Source organism: Parastagonospora nodorum, assembly GCF_000146915.1.
Source record: "Parastagonospora nodorum SN15 chromosome Unknown scaffold_1, whole genome shotgun sequence".
NCBI classification, from domain to species: domain Eukaryota; kingdom Fungi; phylum Ascomycota; class Dothideomycetes; order Pleosporales; family Phaeosphaeriaceae; genus Parastagonospora; species Parastagonospora nodorum.
This window is the reverse complement of record NW_001884549.1, coordinates 1,643,619-1,664,493: the sequence shown is the minus strand read 5'-3', so window position 1 is coordinate 1,664,493 and position 20,875 is coordinate 1,643,619. Positions and strand designations below refer to the sequence as shown.

Here is a 20,875-nt window from a genome sequence, read left to right as displayed (position 1 = left end):
CGAGTCGCGCTATGATGCCTGCTGAGCTCGAAGCGATTGCAACGTCTTTCTGCTCGACGCTCGGTGCTTACATCGGTCCGCTATTACCCTGCTGTATTTGCCCGAACGTTGAAGCTCAATCAAAATTGTGCATCCCTCTCAGGGTCCTCGCAGTCCAGTCATCCACCTGGTTGGCCATTGGCTGCGCGTATCTCGAGAAGCCAATATCGCCAGGTTGTGCAACCTGATGCGCGCCGCCAGAGAGTTGATTGAGGTCGGAGAAGTCTAGACCTAGGTTCTTCGTGGCACTAGCAAACCAGTCTTCCTCCAAGTCCGGCGTTCCGATCTCTGACATGGCACTATCCTGGCCCGACGCTGATTGCTCCTCTGTTGATTGACCCGGTGTCTGAGTTGGAGGGTTGTCTGGCGTGACGGGCTCCTCGTACACGCCGGTGATGCCGGCGAATTGCATCGCAATGGCCTTGAGGGTGCCGTATGTTGGGGCAAGACTCTTCATTGCGTGGACGTGATCGAGCATGGCGCGCACCGTGTCTCTCCTCTCCTGGTCCTTGGCTGAGATTTGCTGTTCTCTTGGGCGCGCAAGAAAATCGGCGCAAACAATGAGGACCGAATGGAAAATGAAAAAGAGGTCCACGTACGAGTATCCGATCATTCCAAACTCCCGACCAGCCAGGACACATCGAAGACTTTGATGCGCGGATTCCACACAGTCATCGCTCAGGGCAAATGTCGTATCCCAGTTTTCCGAAATAGGTGGCAGTCTGTTTTCCATGTATGCTATATCTCTTTCCACCTTTATTATCAGAAAATCACGGGAGACGATACATCGAGTGTGGTAGTAGTACACAAAGAGTAGCAAGATCTTGACTTTTTGGCCTGGTGGAGCCGGGAAGGTCAAGTCAGGTAAGAAATATCGCGGGACCCTCGCGTAGAAGTCGTCACACTCTCTCAGCAGGTTGACGGCAACCTGTAATGTGGGAGAGCGTTCTTCTGCCGTTATTGGATCAAAATATGCTCTTTGACGGATCCTGTAGGACAGCTGGGTAAGTTCGAAGCCGAGGTTCAAGAAATCTGCAGACATTCCTTGCTCTTCGAGCATGGACGTATCTGGGACTCTCATCTTCATCTCGACATCGTCAATGACCGTGGGTCGACCGAGGATACTGCATAGTATCTTTTCGCAGACGTACACCGACCAGAAGACCTGCCGGCGCGTGTTTCGCTCAATGGCATCGAAGTCGCTATTCGAGCCGCCTCGGTGCATGCCCAACGTGATGGCCTACAAGACGAATTAGTAAGCCGGGTGAAATCTTAACAGGCATTCACTGACCATGCGCGCGGCAAGTCCTACAAGCAGCCAACAGGTGCTCTTTTGCCCAAGGGTGTGGTAGTGTAGATTCAGTAGCACCAAAGCTTGAATGCTAACCAGCGAAGTTGAAGTGAAGACGATGCGAAGGTGTGACTTTGCTATGTCGAGGTATTTTACGCGCAGAATGCTTGCTTGCTCCGGATCGTGCTCTTGTAATTGCTCACAGCCAAATGCGAACACCAAGGATAAGCAGACGAGCCACCCGGTATCTCGACGTTCGCTGATCGCGTCAGACTGTCGCGCGTATGTGCCTTCCAGTTGGTATTGGAAGATGCTACGGTTGAATAACGGGAGGAACGAGTGGACGTGGTCGAAGTACGCCGACACAAGGGCGTCCGCTAAGGATCTGGATGGTAAAAAGTCCGCGAATGTTTCTGGTCTGGAGGCAGCATCGGAGCTGTCTTTCCCTCCAAAGGTTTTGGTTTTGGTTCTTGATCGCCTCCTCTGCGCTCGAGTTGGTGATCGTGGTCTCCGTTGATCAGGCAAGGTATATTCCTCGTCGGACGGATTGGTGCTAGTAGTTTGAAGTACACCTGGAGCTCGGGAGGCCGCATCGGAACTACTTGAGTCAGTCTCGTGGAGTCTTGGTGACTGTGTGGCCTGTACGGCCTTGCAACGTGCGGAAAGATTTCGGATAGTCCTTGCGAGTCGAAAGCTACTTGAAGGTCCGAAATAGTGAGGTACTCCATGGCGGGTTTGAATCATATCCTCAGCTTGTCGATTGGTTGGTTGCGATTCTGCGAAGGGATTGTGCTTCGATGTAGACGCTCGTGAGCTAGGGCTGATGGATCGAATAGAATGATCCACGGAGAGTGGTGACGGTCGCAATTGATGGACTGGTAATGTCGATTGTGTATGATCTGGGAGCCGCGCTGGCTGTGAAGGTAGTGGACGCTGGGTACTGTTGTGGAAGATGTCTGCAGGTGTATGATCGTCAATGTCTGGCATAGCAATGTTCCGTGCTGCAGCGAGTGTAAAGAGGACATTGGTATCCTGAACATTCTCCTCTGGGAATAGCCCTTTAACTAGAGCTTCGAGAGCTCTGTAACGTAGACTTAGAGTCTCTACACTCCCATATACTCTTTGTTTCCGGGGTAATTTGGATTCGCACTGCACTCCAGCTAATCTGCAATCCGCACATGTCTCATCCGTATTGTCGCGAATGCATCTTGCTCTGCGAAGTTTACAGCGATCGCAGCTAACGAGCGCTCTTTTCCGTGGAGCAGATGCCTCTGCTTTGTCTCGACGTGGTGGCATTTCGAAAAAAATTGTACCCCGAGAATGGAAGGAGGAATGTCCAAGGTATATCGTGAGATGACCGGAGACTCCTCCTCCGAAGACCTTACTTCAATACAGCGGCACTTCCTCCCGCTGACAGTGGTGGAGTCTAACAGGCAACCTGTCACTGGTGCGCCGGAGTTGACTCCGCGATATAACAAGGGGTAACATGTTTGCAGTGTCCATCGATGTGGCGGAGGTTCCGCTGGAAGCCATAGCCTGCCGGGGCGAGAGGATGCAAGATCCGAGGCTCGGATACATCGTCCCCAGCTGCCGTCCAAGATGTCGTGATTAAATGGGTTAGGGAGTGAATGCATTGAAAACGTCGGCCCGCAAATTGAGACCCACTGGGCGCCGCTAGCTTCTTCGTGTCCCCATCATCGTCGGGGTGCTACCACGCTACCCTAGGTAGCCGCAGTGCTAACGACTAGACCCCTTTTAATACTGCCAGGGCAGTTGCAACCTAAGCAACCTTAGCAACCTTAAAATTTTGTCGCTGGTCTAGGTAGGTCCATCCATGACTGATGAGCTGAATAAGTGCATGTAAACTAGTAGTTGTTGAGCTCGTTGCGAGCTGCAATGACTCGTTGAGTATCACCAGCAAGGATTGATACAAGTTTCGCAAGTGTCGTCAATAGTGATGCGCTTCAACTGTGAACTGAAGGCCTCTATAGTTGTTTATACAATAATCTGGCGGTATCTGGATCTTCATTACGATCTCTCATAGCTTCATGCCCAAAACCTTGTGCACACGCAATGCCTGCCTAATGCTCAAGTCCAGCATAATTTCCTCGCTGCCACCAGGAATAGCGTACGCTCGTACGTCCCTGTAAAGCCTCTCGACCTTTGCGCCCTGTCCACCACGGCTGTAACTCAGACCACCGAAGATCTGACTTGCCTCCCTTGCACAGAACTCGAAGGTCGTGGTACTCTGTGCCTTCAAACCAGCAATGGCACCACCAAGCTTGAGCATGGCCTCCATCTCGTTCATCTTCTGGCACTGGTAGACCATGTTCTCGAGCCAGTTGTAGGAGGCTTCGATTTGGCGCGCCATGTGTGCTAGCTTGAGGCGAATGACGGGGTGGTCGATGAGACGCTTGCCGAAAGTCTTGCGCTTGTGAGCGTACTTAACGCTCTCCTCGTAACACACTCGGGCAAAGCGCAGACTTTGGATAATAATACCAATACGTTCGTGGTTGAAATTGGTCATGACAACCTTGAAGCCTTGGTTCTCTTTACCGATCAAATTCTCGACTGGAACCTTGACATCCTCGAATGTGATGTATGTGGTGCCACTGCTCCAGACACCCTGGCAGTCCATCCTACGAGTAGACACACCACCGGCGGCGCGCTCAATAAGAAGCACAGACACACCGTTCATGCCTTCACCACCGGTACGCACAGCGGTGGTAAAGTAGTCCGACCAGATTCCGTTCGTGATCCACTTCTTCTCGCCGTTGACAATATAGTGCTTGCCATCTTCGGACAGCTTGGCTTCACACGTCAGATTGGCGACATCACTACCAGCATCTGAACAGAGTTAGCGCAGAAATTCCTTATAATCTCCTTGACTTACCAGGCTCGGTAATGGCCAAGCAGATGCGCGTTTCGCCCTTGAGTAGGCCGGGTCCGATGCGCTTGATAAGTTCAGGCTTGCCGAACTTGAAAAGCGGTGGCGCACCAATGCCGTATCCACCGAGGAGATTCCAGACGAGACCACCGCTACCTGTGCGGGACAACTCGTCTGTGACGATCATCTCATGGAAATGATCCCACTTCTCTGGAGGCACGCACTTGACTCTCTTGTCTGTGAGTTGTGTGGGGTAGTGCATACCTAGCAAGCCTGCCAGGTATCCACGTTCACCCAGGTCTCGGAAGATCTCATCAGGAACCTTCTTAGCCTCTTCCCATTCCGTGACGTTCGGCATGAGCTTTTCCTCGACCCATTCTCGGATTTCTTCGCGAAGGGCGACGTGCGTCTCGTTGTAGTACGGTGAGTGGTACTGCCGGCTGTCGTTAGCGAATGTCAATCAGAGAACTTGACGAAAATAGGCTAACCGTTTGATACCAACTTGGGTCGGCATAAGGAACAATGTCGCCAAATGCATCAAATGGCTCAGATTCCTCTGCTGCTGCTGCGGTTGGCTGAGGCGCAATGGCACCAGAGACAGCTTCTGGCTTCACGATGTCTTTGGTAGGCTTCTTGTCCTCCTTGGCACTAGTAGCTGGTGCAGCTGGAGGGGCAGCCTTGGTGTCTAGCGATCCAACCTGCAGTTGCTTCTGGTACTTCTTGAGAATGCTGTCGTTGTGGTACTTCCAGAACTGCTTGGAGGCGTCCTTGCCTGCGACACGTTGGAGGACTAAAGTCTGTCAACTTCTGAAGAACTAACTAAATAGTTGAATACGTACTCTTCTTGCCTCCAGGATGCTCATCCTGAAACTTGGTCAGATCATACACATCCTCGTCAACGATGATGTACAAGTCGCTCGCTGTCTTATGCGACGCAACGTCAGCAGCCGAGAAGCGTCGTGACATGACTACAATGCAAGCAAGGAGAAATACAGAGATGAAGTCAAGGAGTGTAGATGGGAAGGAGAAACGATCACAAGACAAAGAAACTATAAGAGACGGGCGGTTAGTCGTGGTCGGTTTCACACCTTTCACATGCCAGCCGACTCCACGCCAAGAAGTCTGGGGATGCTGGCGAAAACGGACCAGAGCCGCAAATAGCGCTGTTCGGGGTGCAGCGGCCGCTGGCTTGTGATCTCGTGAGTGAAATGCGTTTGCTGTAATTGGTTGCTAGCTTCAGCGGCCAAAGCCGACGGCTGACGTTGCTGTTTCGAGGTTGGAGGATTGTCAACGTCATTTCGGAGCTGCATCGAGATGCCGAGGTCCCACGGCCTCACGTGACTCGGCGCATTGAAATTCAGTCCTTTTTCACAAGCCGACAGCCAAGTTCAGATGCCGTGCGACATTAAACGTGTGATGCTAATCGGGAAGGTCATGCGCGAGTCTTTCTGACCTCAGATACGATGCTGCCTGTCTTCGATTGATGTTCACGGTATTGCTCTATTTCTGCACATTTGGTGCGGAGGCGGTCCGCTTGAGCTTGCCGTCATAATCCAACATGACGAACAGCATTCCACTTCACGTCTTAACTGCAAATCTTGAATCGTTCTCTAAAGCAAGTATACTGCAGTGTAGTCAACCATGCCAGGAGAAGTCCAGGTAAAGCGCAAATCCGAGATCACAGCACCTGATGGGCCTCAAACGGATGGCATGATTCGTATGCCAGCTATCGTTGACAAGTCGGATCAGATTTGCGGGACAGGTAGATTGTTCCACAATGCCTCGTGTGTACAAGAAGCTAAAGCTAGCAGTGATGGTTGCCAAACCGCATAGTTCCAGCGCTGTGCATCACCATGGCGAAGAGGGTATGCGATTCTAAAAGAAGCACCCCACTCGCCCCCTATACACGAACATATTTCTAAATTACCCTATAGATACAATTGTATACGCTGCTAGCGGTCACGGTGCAATTGTGAGCGGCCCCAATGGCTCAAAGCGCCAGGAGCTTGCACCAGGCGACTTTGCGCTGATTCCAGCCTATGCCGAGCATCAGGAAGTCAACGATAGCGCTGAAGATGTGGTGTGGATAATCACTCGAGGGGGCCGTAACCCTGTTGTTCATAACTTGGAAGGATGGGGGAAGTCGTAGAGACCATGTCGACCAAGGTGTTGCTAAAAGGCATGCGATCCGCCACCGCTGGAGTTTATCAATTACGATGGAAGCGAACAGGAACATCCAATCGCTTGAAGACGAATACAGTATAATTGGATCTCAAGTTTAACGGCAAGGGCCATGTATATAGCGTCAGGCTATTGATTGGAGTGCTCGCTGCTGCACCCTGGATTGATAACATGTAGTAATGCTAAATCTCAGCCGTCGTTTCTTTCACGTCTTTCAATATTTCCTGTATGGCCCGATTACGCATGCGACAGATTACATGTATTTCAGCAGTGACGTTATTGTCAGCCTTCATACCGCAAGTACGACCCTTCGTCTGCCGTTCGAAAGGTAAGCACTTCGTAATTGTTGGTAGAAGCAGCGACGAGCGTTACTGGAATTACAGATCTTGGCCGACGTGTATGCACGGTTGCTCCTCACCCGCCCTACACATGTCGTCGGCCAGAGCCGTGATTGGTTAGATCATTATCCGACATGCAGAATACCACGGCGCTCGGCGATTTTCACGATGGTAATGCAGTCTTTCATCCAATATCTATTCAGGACCACTTTCTCAACGCTTCTCTTCTCGATATTACTCATTGCCCAGATCTGGTGTTGCTGTATGCACCCAAATTGGCCAGCGATTCGAGTATTACGATCCATTAGCAGGCCTCAAGAAGATTCAGCGTGGTTGCGAACATGCTTCCAGCCAGAATAGGAGCTGTCGCTCAGTGTCTACTTAGGACAGTGGCTAGCGGCAACGTCAAGAATAGCGATCATGTCAATGTTTTGTGAGTAGAAAACCTCTTCATACAAGGCCAGGCTAACGACGTGTAGTCAAGGCACAAAAGGCGGCGGCAACAGGTTTCCAGGCGTCGTCGCAGCTCCGTTTGCAATGGTCAAGCTTGGTCCTGATGTCGAATCGGGTAGAGTAGACGCCTATTCTGGATACCTGCCGTCTGGAAACATCTGGGGGTTTAGCATCATGCACGAATCTGGGACAGGTGGAGCGCCCAAATACGGCGTGGTAAATCAAATGCCAGTACCAGGGAACGTTTCGAACCCAATTGCAAACTTTTCGCAACCACGATCATCACCAGATCAGGGTAGCGTGGGTTATTACAAGTCGTCTCTCTCTAACGGCATTACTGTGGAGCTTGCTGCAACCGAACACGCAGGATTGTACTCATACTCTTTCCCAAACAGCAGCACCTCATCTGTGGTTGTAGATGTATCACATGTTCTACCTAGCTTCAGAGGTCTAGGATGGGAGCAACACTACTCTGGTGGCAGCTTCAACATATCCCAGGGTGGTCATTACACAGGGTCCGGAATTTATAATAACGGCTGGAACTTGTCGCCGGACTGGACGATATACTTCTGTGGAAGATTCAACAAAGCGCCAGCCCAATCCTACACTTTCATCACGACCGGTAACACGACCATCAAAAATTACAATGGGTCTGCTGTATCTGGCAGTCAACGCCTTGGAGGCGTGTTCACTTTCGTTGGTAGCAGCCTCAAGTCTCGGGTGGGCATATCTTTCATCTCGACTACAAAGGCATGCGCGAACTTGGACAGTGAAATCACTGCGAACACCGAGATGCAGATTCTGGTGGACACTGCAGTAGCTAGGTGGAACGACGAAATTCTCAACAAGATCCAAATCTCGTCAACCAACAAGACCGATCTGCAGTTTCTGTACAGCTCTTTGTACGGCATGTTGCTTATTCCATCGAACAGGACCGGAGAAAATCCGAAATGGAGTGCGGCAGAGCCTTACTACGATGATGTTTTCACACTGTGGGACACACATCGTTGTCAGACTCCACTCTTTCAAATCATTCAGCCCACGGCATACGAAGAATTCATTCGCTCACTGATCGACATTTGGAGACATGACGGCTTCCTGCCCGACGGGCGGTCATCAAACTTCAATGGCCGCGTCCAGGGCGGCTCAAACGCAGACAATGTTCTAGCAGATGCTTTTGTGAAGGGCTTGCGAGGGAAAGTGAATTGGACAGATGGCTTCAATGCCATGCAAACGGACGCTGAGTTCGTTCCGGATAACAATTTCGACGCCAAAGCCCCCGAAGCTTCAACAAAGGAGGGTCGCGGCGCACTACCAGATTGGCTGAAATATGGGTACATCACGCCTCGCTTCACTCGCGCGGTATCTCGAGCAGTCGAGTACTCCACAAACGACTTTGGGCTGTATCAAGTTGCCGCAGGGTTGAACAAGAGCATAGAAGCAGCTACCTACCTCAATCGTTCCCGGAACTGGCGTAATCACTGGAACGCCAACGCTACGTCACATGGCCATACAGGCTTCATGGTCCCCCGAAACGCTAATGGCTCTTTCGTGCCCCAAGATCCTGAGGATTGCGGTGATTGCTACTGGGGCGATGCGTACTATGAAGACAACTCCTGGATCTACAGCCTGAACGCCATTCATGATGTGGCCGAATTAAAGAGACGCTGCGGCGGCGACGATCGATTCGTGGACCGCATCGACAAGCTGTTTGATCTCAATATTTATGACGCTGGTAACGAGCCTGGCTTTGTGAGTCCGTTCCTATACAATTTCGTCAAGGGCAAGCAGTGGAAGAGTGTACAAAGAAGCCGATACATTGGAGGCTTGTACAATGGCGGGGAGAGCGGCTTGCCTGGTAATTCGGATGCTGGAGCTATGGAGAGCAACTTGCTGGTAAGTCGGGCCGTTCTCATTCTTGCGACATCCCTCAAGACAGTTATGGCGGTGCCAGCGCATGCTCAAGTCTTGAGGCTGCTGCGAAGACTGTCAGGCTGCAGCCTGTGGAGAATGATATGGCTGTACTGACAATCGCCAAAGTGGCAGATGATCGGTCTCTACCCGTTGACCGGCCAAACTACTTTCCTTATCCTGGCTCCTTGGTTCGAATCTATGTCGATCAGTCTCGGCAACGGTAAGGATCTCACGATCACTACAAATGGAGGTGATCGCAACAGTTCTCCATATATCCAGAGTCGTGGAGGTGAATGGCAAATGTTGGGACAAGGCATGGGTTACTTGGAACGATGTGTTCGCGAACGGCGGAACACTTGAGTATGTGCTCGGTCCTACTCCGGTAGAGTGGAACACTGGAGAACTGCCTCCTAGCCCGGCTTCGATAGCTTAAATTATCATCAGCATCCATCGGACGCCTATCGCGCATGGAGATATCAATGTGGAGTTGAACTACACTTCCCCGGACGTTTTGCCTTTCATAGAGGCGATACTTGCACGTGAGCAGATCTTGCGAGATCGAGATAACCTTGGAACCTTTTGGATCCGATGGAAAGTCTCGAAACTTCAATGTTAGCAAAGGCGTTCCCACGGAACTTGGACCATTAGATGTGAAGTCTGGGGCGGCTGAAAGTTCTCGCTTGCGGCGGAAGTGTTCTGCCTACTTCCTGACCCTGAGAGCACGCCTGGTAGCAGCTTCCCGCGCTTTCTATCATGCACATGCACCACGGTAACCTTGATTTCCACATCATCTGAACATGCGACATGTCGAAGAAGCCCTTGGACATCTTGGCAACGTGTGCTAAACAGGTCAAAAAAACGCCGTGGAAAAACCGTCTAAACTACATCCGGAGTCGCTCGCGCTAATCGCCTCAGCGCCCAGACGATGTCCAACCCACGAGGCCTACGCCACCACGCGTCCTTGGAGCGGTGAATACAATGCGCGCAACCCTCACGAGTATATCTACCACGAGGTCTGCCTTCACGCTCGTCACATGCCTTTGATCTGAACCTTATCGCCATCTCTTAGCTTCCGGCCCGCCCTGCATACTGTCAACCTGCACCACCTGCGTCTAGGCCCCGACGCGCCCTGGGCTGACGCCGAGACTGTACGCTCTGGCTTAAGACATTCCAGCGTCCTGCTCCGACCTTCACGAGGTTGTTGTTGACCTCTTTGTCTTTGTTCTTTTTCTGGGGTCCTGGAGATTTGAATCTGGGGAAATCCCGAACCATCCACACACTTCCCCACACGTTCGCCCATCGTCAACATGTCGTCGATCGCGTCGGCGAGCGCCGCGCCTACTGCGCCCGTCAAGGCGCCTCCACAGGCTGGCATTCTTGAGGGCGTGAACCCGGTGCATTTTGACAAGAACCATCCGATCATTCTGTTTATTGTGCAGGTAGGTTGTTGTCTCACGTTACTTGTGGCGAATTGAGCTTTGTGGTGCGACGAGCCGCCTCGTTATGTCGCACTCGAGCACACGACCATTATTTTCTGGTTTCGGACTCGGATGTGTTCCACAACTAGCTTGATGTGTTCTAGAGAAAATGCGGTCGTACAGCAACACCTAGCTAACCATTCTATAGGCGGGTATTATCATCATATTTTGCCGAGCGCTCAATTGGCCTTTGTCCAAGCTCCGCCAGCCTCGTGTCATTTCTGAAATTATCGGCGGTATCGTTTTGGGACCATCTGTTATGGGCCGCATTCCTGGCTTCAAAGACTCCATTTTTCCGGAGGAGTCTATGACCAACTTGAATCTGGTTGCCAACATTGGTCTAACACTCTTTCTCTTCATCATTGGACTTGAAGTCGATTTACGCTTTTTGCTTAGCAACTGGAAAGTGGCGCTCAATGTTGGTATCGCCAGTATGGCCATTCCATTTGGACTCGGATGCGCAATCGCAGTGGGTCTGTATAATGAGTTCAAAGACGAGCCCGGCACAGTGCAGATTGAATTTCCAATCTTCATGTTGTTTATCGGTGTCGCCATGGCCATCACAGTACGTCAGCGATTCAGATGTTCTCTGCATTGGCTAATTTGATAATAGGCTTTCCCTGTTCTCTGCCGTATTCTTACTGAATTGAAGCTGCTTATGACCCCCGTCGGTGTCATCGTTTTGTCTGCTGGTGTCGGCAATGACGTCGTAGGATGGATCCTGCTCGCCCTTTGCGTTGCTCTCGTCAACGCTGGTTCTGGACTGTCTGCACTCTGGGTACTTCTTACCTGTGCAGGGTACATGATATTCCTCGTCTACGCCGTTCGACCAATCTTTGTGTGGTACCTCCGTAAAAACCGTGCGCTCCAAGATGGGCCCAGTCAAGGTGTCATCAGTGTCACTCTTCTGATTGCACTTGGATCTGCTTTTTTCACTGGCATTATTGGTGTTCACCCTATTTTTGGAGCTTTCATGGCTGGTCTAATCTGCCCTCACGAAGGTGGATTCGCTATCAAAGTCGCAGAGAAGATTGAGGATCTGATCGGCGGACTGTTCCTACCTCTATACTTCACCTTGTCCGGACTCAACACGAACATCGGTCTCCTCGACTCTGGCATTACTTGGGGATACGTCATTGGAGTTGTCGTCGTCGCATTCTTCTCCAAATTCATCAGCGCCACCCTTGCAGCTCGAAGCACGAAGATGCTGTGGCGAGAGTGCTTTGCTATTGGTTCTCTGATGAGTTGTAAGGGATTGGTCGAGCTCATCGTTTTGGTACGTCCCTTCGCAAATGCCTGATTCTGTATCATGAAGCTGACTATTGCAGAACATTGGCCTGAACGCAAAGATTCTCAGTGCCCGAACCTTCACCATTTTCGTCGTCATGGCACTGGTGACTACCTTTGCCTCTTCTCCATTGACAGCCTTGTTCTACCCAGTCTGGTACCAGAAGAAGGTAGAGTCGTGGCGCCGTGGTGAAATCGATTGGGACACTGGCAAACCACTCGATGGTTCTGAGACACCACGCAACAGTGTGCACTACGAGAAGCTTGCAGCTGAGAAGATCAAGCGATTGACTGTGTACCTGCGTTTGGACAGCATGCCCAACCTACTCGCCTTTACTTCTCTGTTTGGCGGCAACGCAGATGCGCCAGCCGCAAAGATTCATCCTTCCAAGGCTCTTAGCGGAACCACGAAGACAACTGGAGAATCTAGCGTTGAAGAGGTCGCTCCCATCCGCCCCGTCGAAGCTTATGGCTTGAGGCTGCTGAACCTGACCGATCGTGGTTCCTCCGTCATGTCCGTGTCCGAGATCGAATCATATACCGCCTACGACCCCGTCGTCAACACATTCCGCACATTCGGACGCCTCAACAACCTTGCTGTATCGGGTGAAGTACTCGTCGTACCCGAGTCGTCTTTTGCTGAAACCCTCAGCATGCGCGCGTCCGATTCAGACTTTTTGTTGCTGCCATGGAGCGAGACCGGTGGTATGTCCGAACAAGCCATCATCGAGGACAAGGGTACCAAGAACAAACTCGCGGCATCAGGCTACACAAGTTTCGTTCACAATGCGCTCGAGCAGTCTACTGTTCCTGTTGCCGTATTAATCAACAAGAACTTTGGCGGAAGCAAGAACAAAGATCGCAGGGGTGGAAACATGAGATTGACACGCACAGTCAGTAGTGTGTCATTACACAGCAATAGGGAAAAGGACGTCACAGCACCCATCGCCGACCGCAGCCATCACATCTTCTTCCCATTCTTTGGCGGAAAGGATGACCGTGCGGCTTTGAGACTGGTGTTGCAACTGGCAGAGAACCCACAGGTTACTGCTAGCATCGTACATTTCGAAGGCGCTGAACCAACGTCAACATCAGTATCCACTCCAACATCGACTGGCAAGGCAGGCGAGATCGTCACCATTGAACCTTCTCTAGAACAAGACTCCGCTTTCTTCGCATCTCTCCGCTCCTCCATCCCCGCCGAAATGTCCAACCGCGTCGTCTTCGAGACTGTGTCTTGCTCTTCACCCGTTTCAGACGTCATCGAGCGCGCCAGACTTGAAGTCGGGCAGGCTCCCAAGAACGCCGGAGATCTTGTTGTCCTTGGCAGGAACATTGCTCGCAATGGTGTCTTGGGTCGCACAGACGCGGATGAGATCAGGAGCTCGACCGATGCAGCAAGCACGCTGGGTGTGCTTGCTGAGAAGGTGTGGGAAGGCAAGCTTGGAGCGAGTGTGCTGGTCGTTAAAGCTGCCTATTGAGCAGAAGCGTAGACCAGATAATGACTGGCGTTTACCAGAGGGCGTTTGCATGGGACAGGGTACATGGGCGCATCAATGGAAGTTGGGAACATATGCATATGACATTCTTGAATTGTAGTTTCTCTATCACTTTTAATACAAAGAAAGTGATTGACCTTCACTGATTGACTCGCTTGACATACCTAGCCCGACTTCTTGTTTGGATCATAACAAGTCGCATCGACATAGACGTCCCCATCGTCGGACGCCTTCTCCATCCTGGGTTGCAAATCTGATAGGACGTTCTTCGCGTTCTGCAAACCCTTATAGCAGTCATGGGTGTTGTACACGTTGTACTTATTCTCGAGCGCCACGTTCATGTGCCACAACCCATCCTTGAACGTCACGTTGAATCGATCCCACGTCGTGCAATAGGTGTTATCGGTACATTTCCTGCCAGTCACAGGCCCCACGCCATTGACAGCAAGGAGGGCGACGGCATCCATCAGGATATCGTACACTTCGCGATTGCCGCCCCATTTCGCTGACATGACGGTGACAGTGATTTCCTTTTCGAATAAGCCAGCAAACGTTCCAACACCATTAGTGCACCCTTGCGCGGTGCCGTCGGGGCAGGCGGTACGCAGGCCATGCCTGATTGCGTCTGCTGTTTCTTCTAGGACGTTGTTGCTGCTGCCCAGGGCGACGCCGTTTTGGCCGAGTTCGACGGTGAATGCCCCTGTACGAGGTCTGAGGTATGAAATAGATGCCCTTTTATCTGTGCAGAACGATGTGTAAGTTTGGGAGGAGTCATTGTCCGGCCTTCGTGTGTCACTTACTGTGAAGCACAACAGCGACAGGCACAGCAGCGAGTGGCATAATAAATGCTGCCAGCAGCACGACGAGAAAGTAGAGCTTCATGTTCCTTTGCTGGTACTTGGCTGTAGTGCGTGTGTGTGCGCGTGTGGAATGGTAGGTAAATCGGTAAGGCTGGAGTTTGGAGTTCGGGTATTCACCAGCAACAACTTTATAGTGTCTAATGAGGAAAGGCTAGAACTTACTCACATAAAAGCAGTGACGGTGATTTATGTGTTTTGATGATAGTCACACCATCCGACATGCAGATCTTGACGCTGAAATACGCGCTTCAACCATAGTGGCACAGTCCAAATCCCAACAGTCACACGTGGCCACAGCTTCCAAGAGGCGCAGTCGTCCTAGGTCTTAAGATCGGTCTCTAACAAATCCCTCCAGACAGTTGCCACATCCGCAAAGCACTATTCAATCTGCATACTCGTTTTGAGCTGTGCAGTGTTGATTGTAACGAGACCTCCTAACTGATGACAAACCCCCTCTCCTCCCCGTCATTCCCGGTTCCCACCTCACCACCCACCCCACACACAAACGCAGGCGCAACAAGCCTCCAGCACCCACCATCGCTCGCCCTCACGACCATCGGATACTGCAAGCCAGCCAACCTCGCAATCTGATCACCGCACGCCACAGACCTCGGCGCCATGCCCAGCCTCCCACTCCGCGTTTTGAAAAGCGTTTGGTGCGAAATGTATCCTGATATGTGGTCGTGCAATTCCATGAGTGCGGGGTCAAGCGCGATGCGTTGGAAGAAAGTGTGTTCGGGGGTGGCGAGCAGCGGGGATAGAGCGATGGAGGAGGAGATTTGTGTGAGGACGGCGTGCATCCAGTTTTTCGGGAATGTGCTTGCTGAGGGAGGTGGTGGAGGGGACGACGACGGGCGTTCGGAGCTGTGCAGGAGATTGAGCCAGAGGGAGAAGGTGGATGGTTCGTATGAGAATCGGATGGGCGTACGGCTGAGTAGGCAGGCTTGGAGGGCGTGTGTCTGAACGAGCGAGAGAGAAGGTGGATGCTTGTGCAGTGCGAAACTTATGATTTCTCGAAGCGCTCGAATGTTGTATAGATGATGAACTGCGCGCCTGAGATCCTCGTTGAGTGTGGAAATTGCTGGGAAGAAGTCTTCGACGGCTTCATCGTTGCCATTGGGGGCGTAGGATATGGCAGTGTCTGCGCATTCGGAGACATGGTCCAGTATTCTACCGCTTACCGATAAGTGTTTCTCGTTGCTGCAAAACGACCAGCTCTAGTCTCCAGCGTCTTGTACTGCCCAGACAGGGACCGAGGGTTGCTGAGGATAGCTCGTCCGAGACCAGTCTGGTGCCCAGGACGGGAGGTCTTTGATCTCGCTCATACCATGCACCTGATGAACAATCTCCAACTTGCGAGTATAAGTAATCAGTGCTCTTGCAGTTTGTCCAAAAATGCCCCCAAGTGACATCAAATAGTCGGGCTGCGGTAGAAGCAAACCATATGCCTCGAGCAATCCGTAAAGCGCAAAGACCTTGTCCTTTGCCTCAGTCGTTTTCGACCACCGTGCATGCCGCATAAGTTCGACAGTCACGCTTACATTCCGATCTGCCGTCTCCAGACTTTCCAGGGCAGAGATGCGCGAGTCAAAGCCCACGACGAGTGCGTCGAGTAACGCCGCATGGGTAGTTGGGAGTCCTTGAGCTCCCAGCAAAGCCTGAACCCGGGGCACGTCCTGGAAAGTGACAGATGTTGAGCCACAGAAGATGACAGCCTTCTTGCTGAGTGCAACTTCTTGTAAAACCCACAGACGCGTGAACCAAGGGACACTTAGGAACAACTTCCAGTAAATCTGCGTTCGCTATTGATTAGCGCATACCCAGCCATGTATAAAGCTAGAGATTGAGGAACGTACCTGCCGGACTTGTGCATCCCATAGCTTCATCGACATCACGAATTAGATCCCCTCTGTTCCTATTCATACCCACTCTCGTCAATTTCGCCAAGCTCTCAAAAGTACCCAGATTCCCGCCCCGTTCGCCCGCAGCCCCAAGCCACCCGAGCACCCTCCCAGCTCGTCGATATATCTGCCCCATCAGCGGGATCTGAAAGCTCCGCTCGGCCATGGCATCTGTACTCTGATCGATGCAAATTGCATCGATCCAGACAGCTCGAGTCGCAAGTTCTTCTTTTGGGCGAAACTCGCGTAAGATTGCCTCGCAGTTCGACGTGACCATGAGATCACGTTCTTCGCAGAGTACTGTGCAAGTCGCCGTTTGACCATCCCAAGTATAGGAAAACGCTTCGAAGTCAGGAAGGTTTGACAATTCGTACTGCACAAGGCTGAGCTGGATTGGAGATGCGGGATTACTGTCGCCTTGGAGGTTTAGTATTCGGATGGTTTGTGGGGTGCGCAGAGGCGCGTGGACATATTTTTTGGCCATGATACACAGTTCTAAATGCGATGCATGTGGCATCGAGCCATAATTACCTTACCTAGGCGTGTACGTAGCTATGGCTTTTGCCAAGCATTATATACGGGTTGGTGGCGCTCCTGCTTGACATTCGTACACTCAGCATGTTCTCGGAATTGTCTTCAATCATTTCTGCAGATGGATCGGATTGGTATTCAACGGCTTTGTTGCGATACTATACGAGATAGCAGTATGAAAGGTGTCCAAACTATGGAACCTCGGAAACAATACGACAAACCCACATGATCGAAGCGACGACAGGTATACACTGCACTCATTTCGCCTAGCTAGACCTCGGCTGACGGCTATATCATAATCACGTCAAACAGACAGCTATGCCGCAGCCTGCGCATCTGGTACATATTTCCTCAACTACAAAAAGTATTAGTAATCTGATCAATCTGCAGCAAAAATTCAATATCAAACTTACATCCAAGCTCAAATATTTGCTCGTCATCTTCGCCTGATCGCGCATGACACCCACCAGCGTCTCGCTCTCCTGGAAGAACGTGCTCTTGAGACTGATTACAATGAACTGCATACCAGGCGAAGCGTGTTCGCGCACATATTGGGCGACGCGCGAGACGTTGACGTGGTCAAGCGCGGCGTCTACTTCGTCCAGCACGAAGAAAGGTGAGGGCTGGTAGCTGTGAATCGCAAACAGCAAAGCCAGCGCGGCAATCGTCTTCTCACCACCGGAGAGATGCTCCATGTCGCGGAAACGCTTTAGGGGCGGCATGGCGTGGTATTTGAGGCCGGCGAGGTAGGGCTCGGTGGAGTCTTCCATGTCGAGGTAGGCCTGGCCACCGAGTGGGAACTGTGGCGACTTGGTCAGGTCCTTGTATGTGCCGCCAATGTTCTCGGAGATGTGGTTGAAGGCTTTCATGAACAGGTCGTAGCGCTTCTGCTTGACGTCTTCGAAGGCTTTCTTCGCGGCAGCGGCGCGCTTGCGTGTCTCAGCAAAGTGTTCATCGACTTCTTTGAGGCGGGTTTCAGTCGCGGCGAGACGTTCACCGGCGCGCATGTTGGGCGTGGCTTTGTTGATGTCCGTTTCGAGGCGGGTGATGTGGTCTGTGAGTTTGGCTTCGGCCTCGCGCAGGGCGTCCAATGCTTGTTGTTGGACGCGAGAGTCGGCGTCGTCCTCGTTCTCAAGGATCTCGACAAGTTCGGTGCGCAGCTCTTCGTCAAGCTCTTCGAAATCGACATCGATACCAAAGTCGTCAACTTGGGCAGGCTCGATCTGCGTAGAATCAGGGTCTTCGTCAATGTCCATGGCATCAGCATCTGGACGAGGCGCGTCAGTCATCGGAAGAGATGCAAGAGGCTTTGAGTCTGCAGTGAGCGGTATGTTGATCTCGTTCACTCTGCAGTCTTTGAGGACATTGAATCTGTTGGTTGCGCAAGTCTTGATCTTTGCATCCTCCTCGGTCACCTCTTTGATGACGTTCTTCACCTTGTCGTTCCGCTGGTCCAATACTCGTCGTGCCTCTCTGACGGCAGCAGCGCGTTCCGTCAACTTTTCGTTGAGCTGATCACGTTGCTCTTTCAATGTCTCAAGCTCCGCCATAAGGACATCGATATCATTCTGCAGGCCCTCTTGTTTTTCTTCAAGCTCTGTGATGATGGCTATCTGGTTCTTGATTTGATCCTCAGCTGCTTGCAGGCGTGTCTCTGCAGCAGCATGTTGTGACTCTGTCTGCTTGAGCATGAACTGGAGCTTCATGCGCTGCTGAGAAAATTCTCCTCGCTTCTCAGCCGCTTCTTGTTGAACCGTACCCTGTTGTGCTTCGTAGTCGCGAATGGAGTCGTATCCGAGACGTTGGCAGAAATCAGAAAAGATTTCGTCCGAGACCTGGTTTACCGCATCTTGCAACCTTTGCAGCTCAGCTTCACTGTTCTGGAGCCGTCGTGTTTGCTCTTCATAGTTTGGTCGAACACCGCGTAGCTCGCCCTTGTGGTGCGCTATCTGTTTCTTGAGACTGTCGATATTCCGAGTGAGCGTCTTGGATTCCTCGTTGGCGCGATTGATCTGATCCTGGAGGTACTGCACCTCGACTTCAAGCTGTGTTTCTTGTTCCTGCTTTCGGTCTAGCTTGGGCAGTGCGGCCAATTCGTTCTGACAGCGTTGCACTTGGTCTGCAAGTTTCTGGTAAGACCGCTCGTCCCATTGCTGCTCCTTGAACCCATCGTCTCCTTTCACCTCACCTCCAGTCTGCGTTCCGCCTTTACCAATGACACGGCCATCAAGGGTGACAGCCTTGGCTTGGATGCGACGCTCATATCGAAGCTCCTTGGCAACCTTTTCGTTGTCACAAACCATGGTGCTTCCACAAGCAGCAGCCATGGCTCGCTCATGCTTTGGGTCGTAGTTGATGCAGTCGATGGCGAGACGCATGCCCTTGTGTGCGCCCTTCAGTTGCGGATCGACTGCTTGGATTTGGATGGAATCAAGTGGGTTGAAAGTCATGATACCGATCCTCTCATTCTTCAGGTATTGAATGCATTCTTTGGCGGTAGCTTCAGTGTCGACAATGACGGTCTCCATTTGATGTCCCAGGACTCTACCCATGGCTTTGCTGTACTTCTCTTGCTTGGGGCTGATCAAATCTCTGTAGCGACCATGCACTTTGTCTGGACCGAGACGAGTTCTCAAGCGGTCGATCGCCTTGCGAGCTTCTTGTAATTTTCTTGACTCTTGACGATTGCCCTCGACTACTTTAAGCTGCTTAAGTGCTTCTCGCAAAACTTGGTTTTTCTCTTCGTATTGGGACTCGAGCTGCTGGCGATCCGAGCGGAGTTTGTTGACTTCCTGCTGTTTGGTGGCCCTGGTCGTATTCAAATCCTTGGTCTTGTCTTTCAATTCCCGTTGGCGCTCCTCGAGTTGGCGGATGTCTGCGTTCAGCTTCTCTATGGCATTCTCGTGGCTTTCAACGCTCTGCTGCAGATTCCTGACATGGTCGCGGTTGGTGTCGACTTCGCGCTTGAGCTTGTCGATTTGCATCTGATCACCATGAGTGCGTTTGGTAACATCGCTACGGAGTTTGTTGTATTCCTGGAGATCCTGTTCAGAAAGCTCGCGGCCCTGGCGCTGAGCGGCAGCCTTGAACTCGTCCTCCCACTTCTTGGCTGCTTTCTCGACGACATCCAGGTCCTTGCGGAATTTCTTCAGTTTTGCTGCTTCGTCATCCCGCTGTTTCCGGAGGCTGCCGATCTTGCTCTCGTACTTCTTGCGCGCGTCGGTGGTCAGCCTGATCTTCTCCTCGATTGGCGCAAGCTCGTTGTTCCTGTCTTCGATCTCGCGCTCCTTGTCCTTGATGTTGCGGTCTGTCTTGGAAACGTCGCGCCTTGATTCTGGGCCCTCCTCTTGCCGCTCCTTTTCCAGCTTCTTGTTGTACTTCTCGACGCTGCGCTTGTGCTCTTGCAGCTCTTCTTGGTGGCTGGCGATCTTGTTCCGTGCCTTTTCCATGGTCTCCTGGTAGAGGAAGAGCTTCCACAGCGTCTTTGTCACGACTGCTTCGTCTCGCTCGGCGATCTTCTTCTCGTACTCGTCCGCCTCGGCCTTTTGCTCCTGGTAAGTCTTGAGCTCACCGTTGATGCCACGACGCTCGTGCAGATGCTTCGCATTGTCTTCGGTCGCAGCCTCGGACTCGGTTTTGAGGCGGTCGTAGTCAGCCTTGTGCTCCAAGCTGCCAGAAATGCGCTCGACCTGCTCGGTGAGCTTATCGGGCGCCATGGTCGCAATCTTCTCGACGTCGCCCTGGAAGACGAGAAAGTTTCTCGCCTTGACCAGGATGCTGTGCTCCTCGAGCGCATCGTTGTACTGCTTCTGGGTGACTTGGCGGTTGTTGATGCGGTACTCGCTTGCGCCGGAGCTCGTGATGGTGCGCTGCCATTCGTGTGTCTGCTCGGCGTCGTCCTCGAAGACGGCCTTGACCCAGGCGTTCTGCGGGTCGTTGCGCTGGGTGCTGGTCTGCGACTCGCCGTTCTCCTGGGTGTCGCCATTCGCGTCGCCGTTCGTGTCGCCGTTTTCGTCTGCACCAGCCTCGGTCGCCGTGCCGTCTGCATTGATGCGCGCCTCTCGGATGATCCTGCCGCGGTAGATCATGTCCTTCAGCTTGTCGGACCGCAGCTGGGACGACTTGACGCCAAGCACGAAGGAAGATGGCGTCCATCGAGTTGGACTTGCCGGAGCCCTCCCGCACGTTATGGAGGTGAAGTACGAGTCGCCGAAGA

The 20,875-nt window shown here is 52.1% G+C and overlaps 8 protein-coding genes across 8 annotated transcripts; 3 read left to right on the top strand and 5 right to left on the bottom strand.

Annotated features, from left to right (window-relative positions):
- Window positions 1-115: 115 nt before the first annotated feature.
- SNOG_00737 (hypothetical protein) lies at window positions 116-1,264 on the bottom strand (the record flags this gene model as incomplete). Its single annotated transcript, XM_001791362.1, has 2 exons — window positions 116-1,163; window positions 1,191-1,264. The coding sequence occupies 2 exons, from the start codon at window positions 1,262-1,264 to the stop codon at window positions 116-118; spliced, it is 1,122 nt and encodes a 373-aa protein (XP_001791414.1).
- Window positions 1,265-3,276: 2,012 nt separating this feature from the next.
- Window positions 3,277-5,335, bottom strand: SNOG_00736 (hypothetical protein). The gene is made up of 4 exons (XM_001791361.1): window positions 5,057-5,335; window positions 4,706-5,007; window positions 4,224-4,650; window positions 3,277-4,177 (listed from the first exon to the last, which is right to left on the bottom strand). Exons 1-4 carry the CDS (start codon window positions 5,181-5,183, stop codon window positions 3,369-3,371), a joined length of 1,665 nt encoding a protein of 554 aa, XP_001791413.1. The 5' UTR covers window positions 5,184-5,335; the 3' UTR covers window positions 3,277-3,368.
- A 523-nt stretch (window positions 5,336-5,858) lies between these two features.
- On the top strand, window positions 5,859-6,366 carry SNOG_00735 (hypothetical protein; the record flags this gene model as incomplete). Its single annotated transcript, XM_001791360.1, has 2 exons — window positions 5,859-5,979; window positions 6,152-6,366. 2 exons carry the CDS (start codon window positions 5,859-5,861, stop codon window positions 6,364-6,366), a joined length of 336 nt encoding a protein of 111 aa, XP_001791412.1.
- Window positions 6,367-7,273: 907 nt separating this feature from the next.
- On the top strand, window positions 7,274-9,217 carry SNOG_00734 (hypothetical protein; the record flags this gene model as incomplete). Its single annotated transcript, XM_001791359.1, has 1 exon — window positions 7,274-9,217. The coding sequence occupies one exon, from the start codon at window positions 7,274-7,276 to the stop codon at window positions 9,215-9,217; it is 1,944 nt and encodes a 647-aa protein (XP_001791411.1).
- Window positions 9,218-10,410: 1,193 nt separating this feature from the next.
- SNOG_00733 (hypothetical protein) lies at window positions 10,411-13,349 on the top strand (the record flags this gene model as incomplete). The annotated part of the gene is made up of 4 exons (XM_001791358.1): window positions 10,411-10,542; window positions 10,730-11,146; window positions 11,195-11,857; window positions 11,910-13,349. 4 exons carry the CDS (start codon window positions 10,411-10,413, stop codon window positions 13,347-13,349), a joined length of 2,652 nt encoding a protein of 883 aa, XP_001791410.1.
- A 182-nt stretch (window positions 13,350-13,531) lies between these two features.
- SNOG_00732 (hypothetical protein) lies at window positions 13,532-14,448 on the bottom strand (the record flags this gene model as incomplete). Its single annotated transcript, XM_001791357.1, has 3 exons — window positions 13,532-14,067; window positions 14,168-14,269; window positions 14,439-14,448. 3 exons carry the CDS (start codon window positions 14,446-14,448, stop codon window positions 13,532-13,534), a joined length of 648 nt encoding a protein of 215 aa, XP_001791409.1.
- A 213-nt stretch (window positions 14,449-14,661) lies between these two features.
- On the bottom strand, window positions 14,662-16,612 carry SNOG_00731 (hypothetical protein; the record flags this gene model as incomplete). Its single annotated transcript, XM_001791356.1, has 4 exons — window positions 14,662-15,368; window positions 15,555-16,020; window positions 16,084-16,107; window positions 16,157-16,612. 4 exons carry the CDS (start codon window positions 16,610-16,612, stop codon window positions 14,662-14,664), a joined length of 1,653 nt encoding a protein of 550 aa, XP_001791408.1.
- Window positions 16,613-16,975: 363 nt separating this feature from the next.
- On the bottom strand, window positions 16,976-20,747 carry SNOG_00730 (hypothetical protein; the record flags this gene model as incomplete). Its single annotated transcript, XM_001791355.1, has 2 exons — window positions 16,976-16,987; window positions 17,073-20,747. The coding sequence occupies 2 exons, from the start codon at window positions 20,745-20,747 to the stop codon at window positions 16,976-16,978; spliced, it is 3,687 nt and encodes a 1,228-aa protein (XP_001791407.1).
- Between the last annotated feature and the right edge of the window lie 128 nt (window positions 20,748-20,875).

Bases quoted from the DNA above. Each gene is read 5' to 3' on its own strand.
- SNOG_00736 (XM_001791361.1), bottom strand. From the start codon at position 5,183: ATGTCACGACGCTTCTCGGCTGCTGACGTTGCGTCGCATAAGACAGCG. The intron at 5,008-5,056 runs GTACGTATTCAA...GACAGACTTTAG, and splicing joins GCATCCTGGAGGCAAGAAGA to TCCTCCAACGTGTCGCAGGC. The intron at 4,651-4,705 runs GTTAGCCTATTT...GACAGCCGGCAG, and splicing joins ACCCAAGTTGGTATCAAACG to TACCACTCACCGTACTACAA.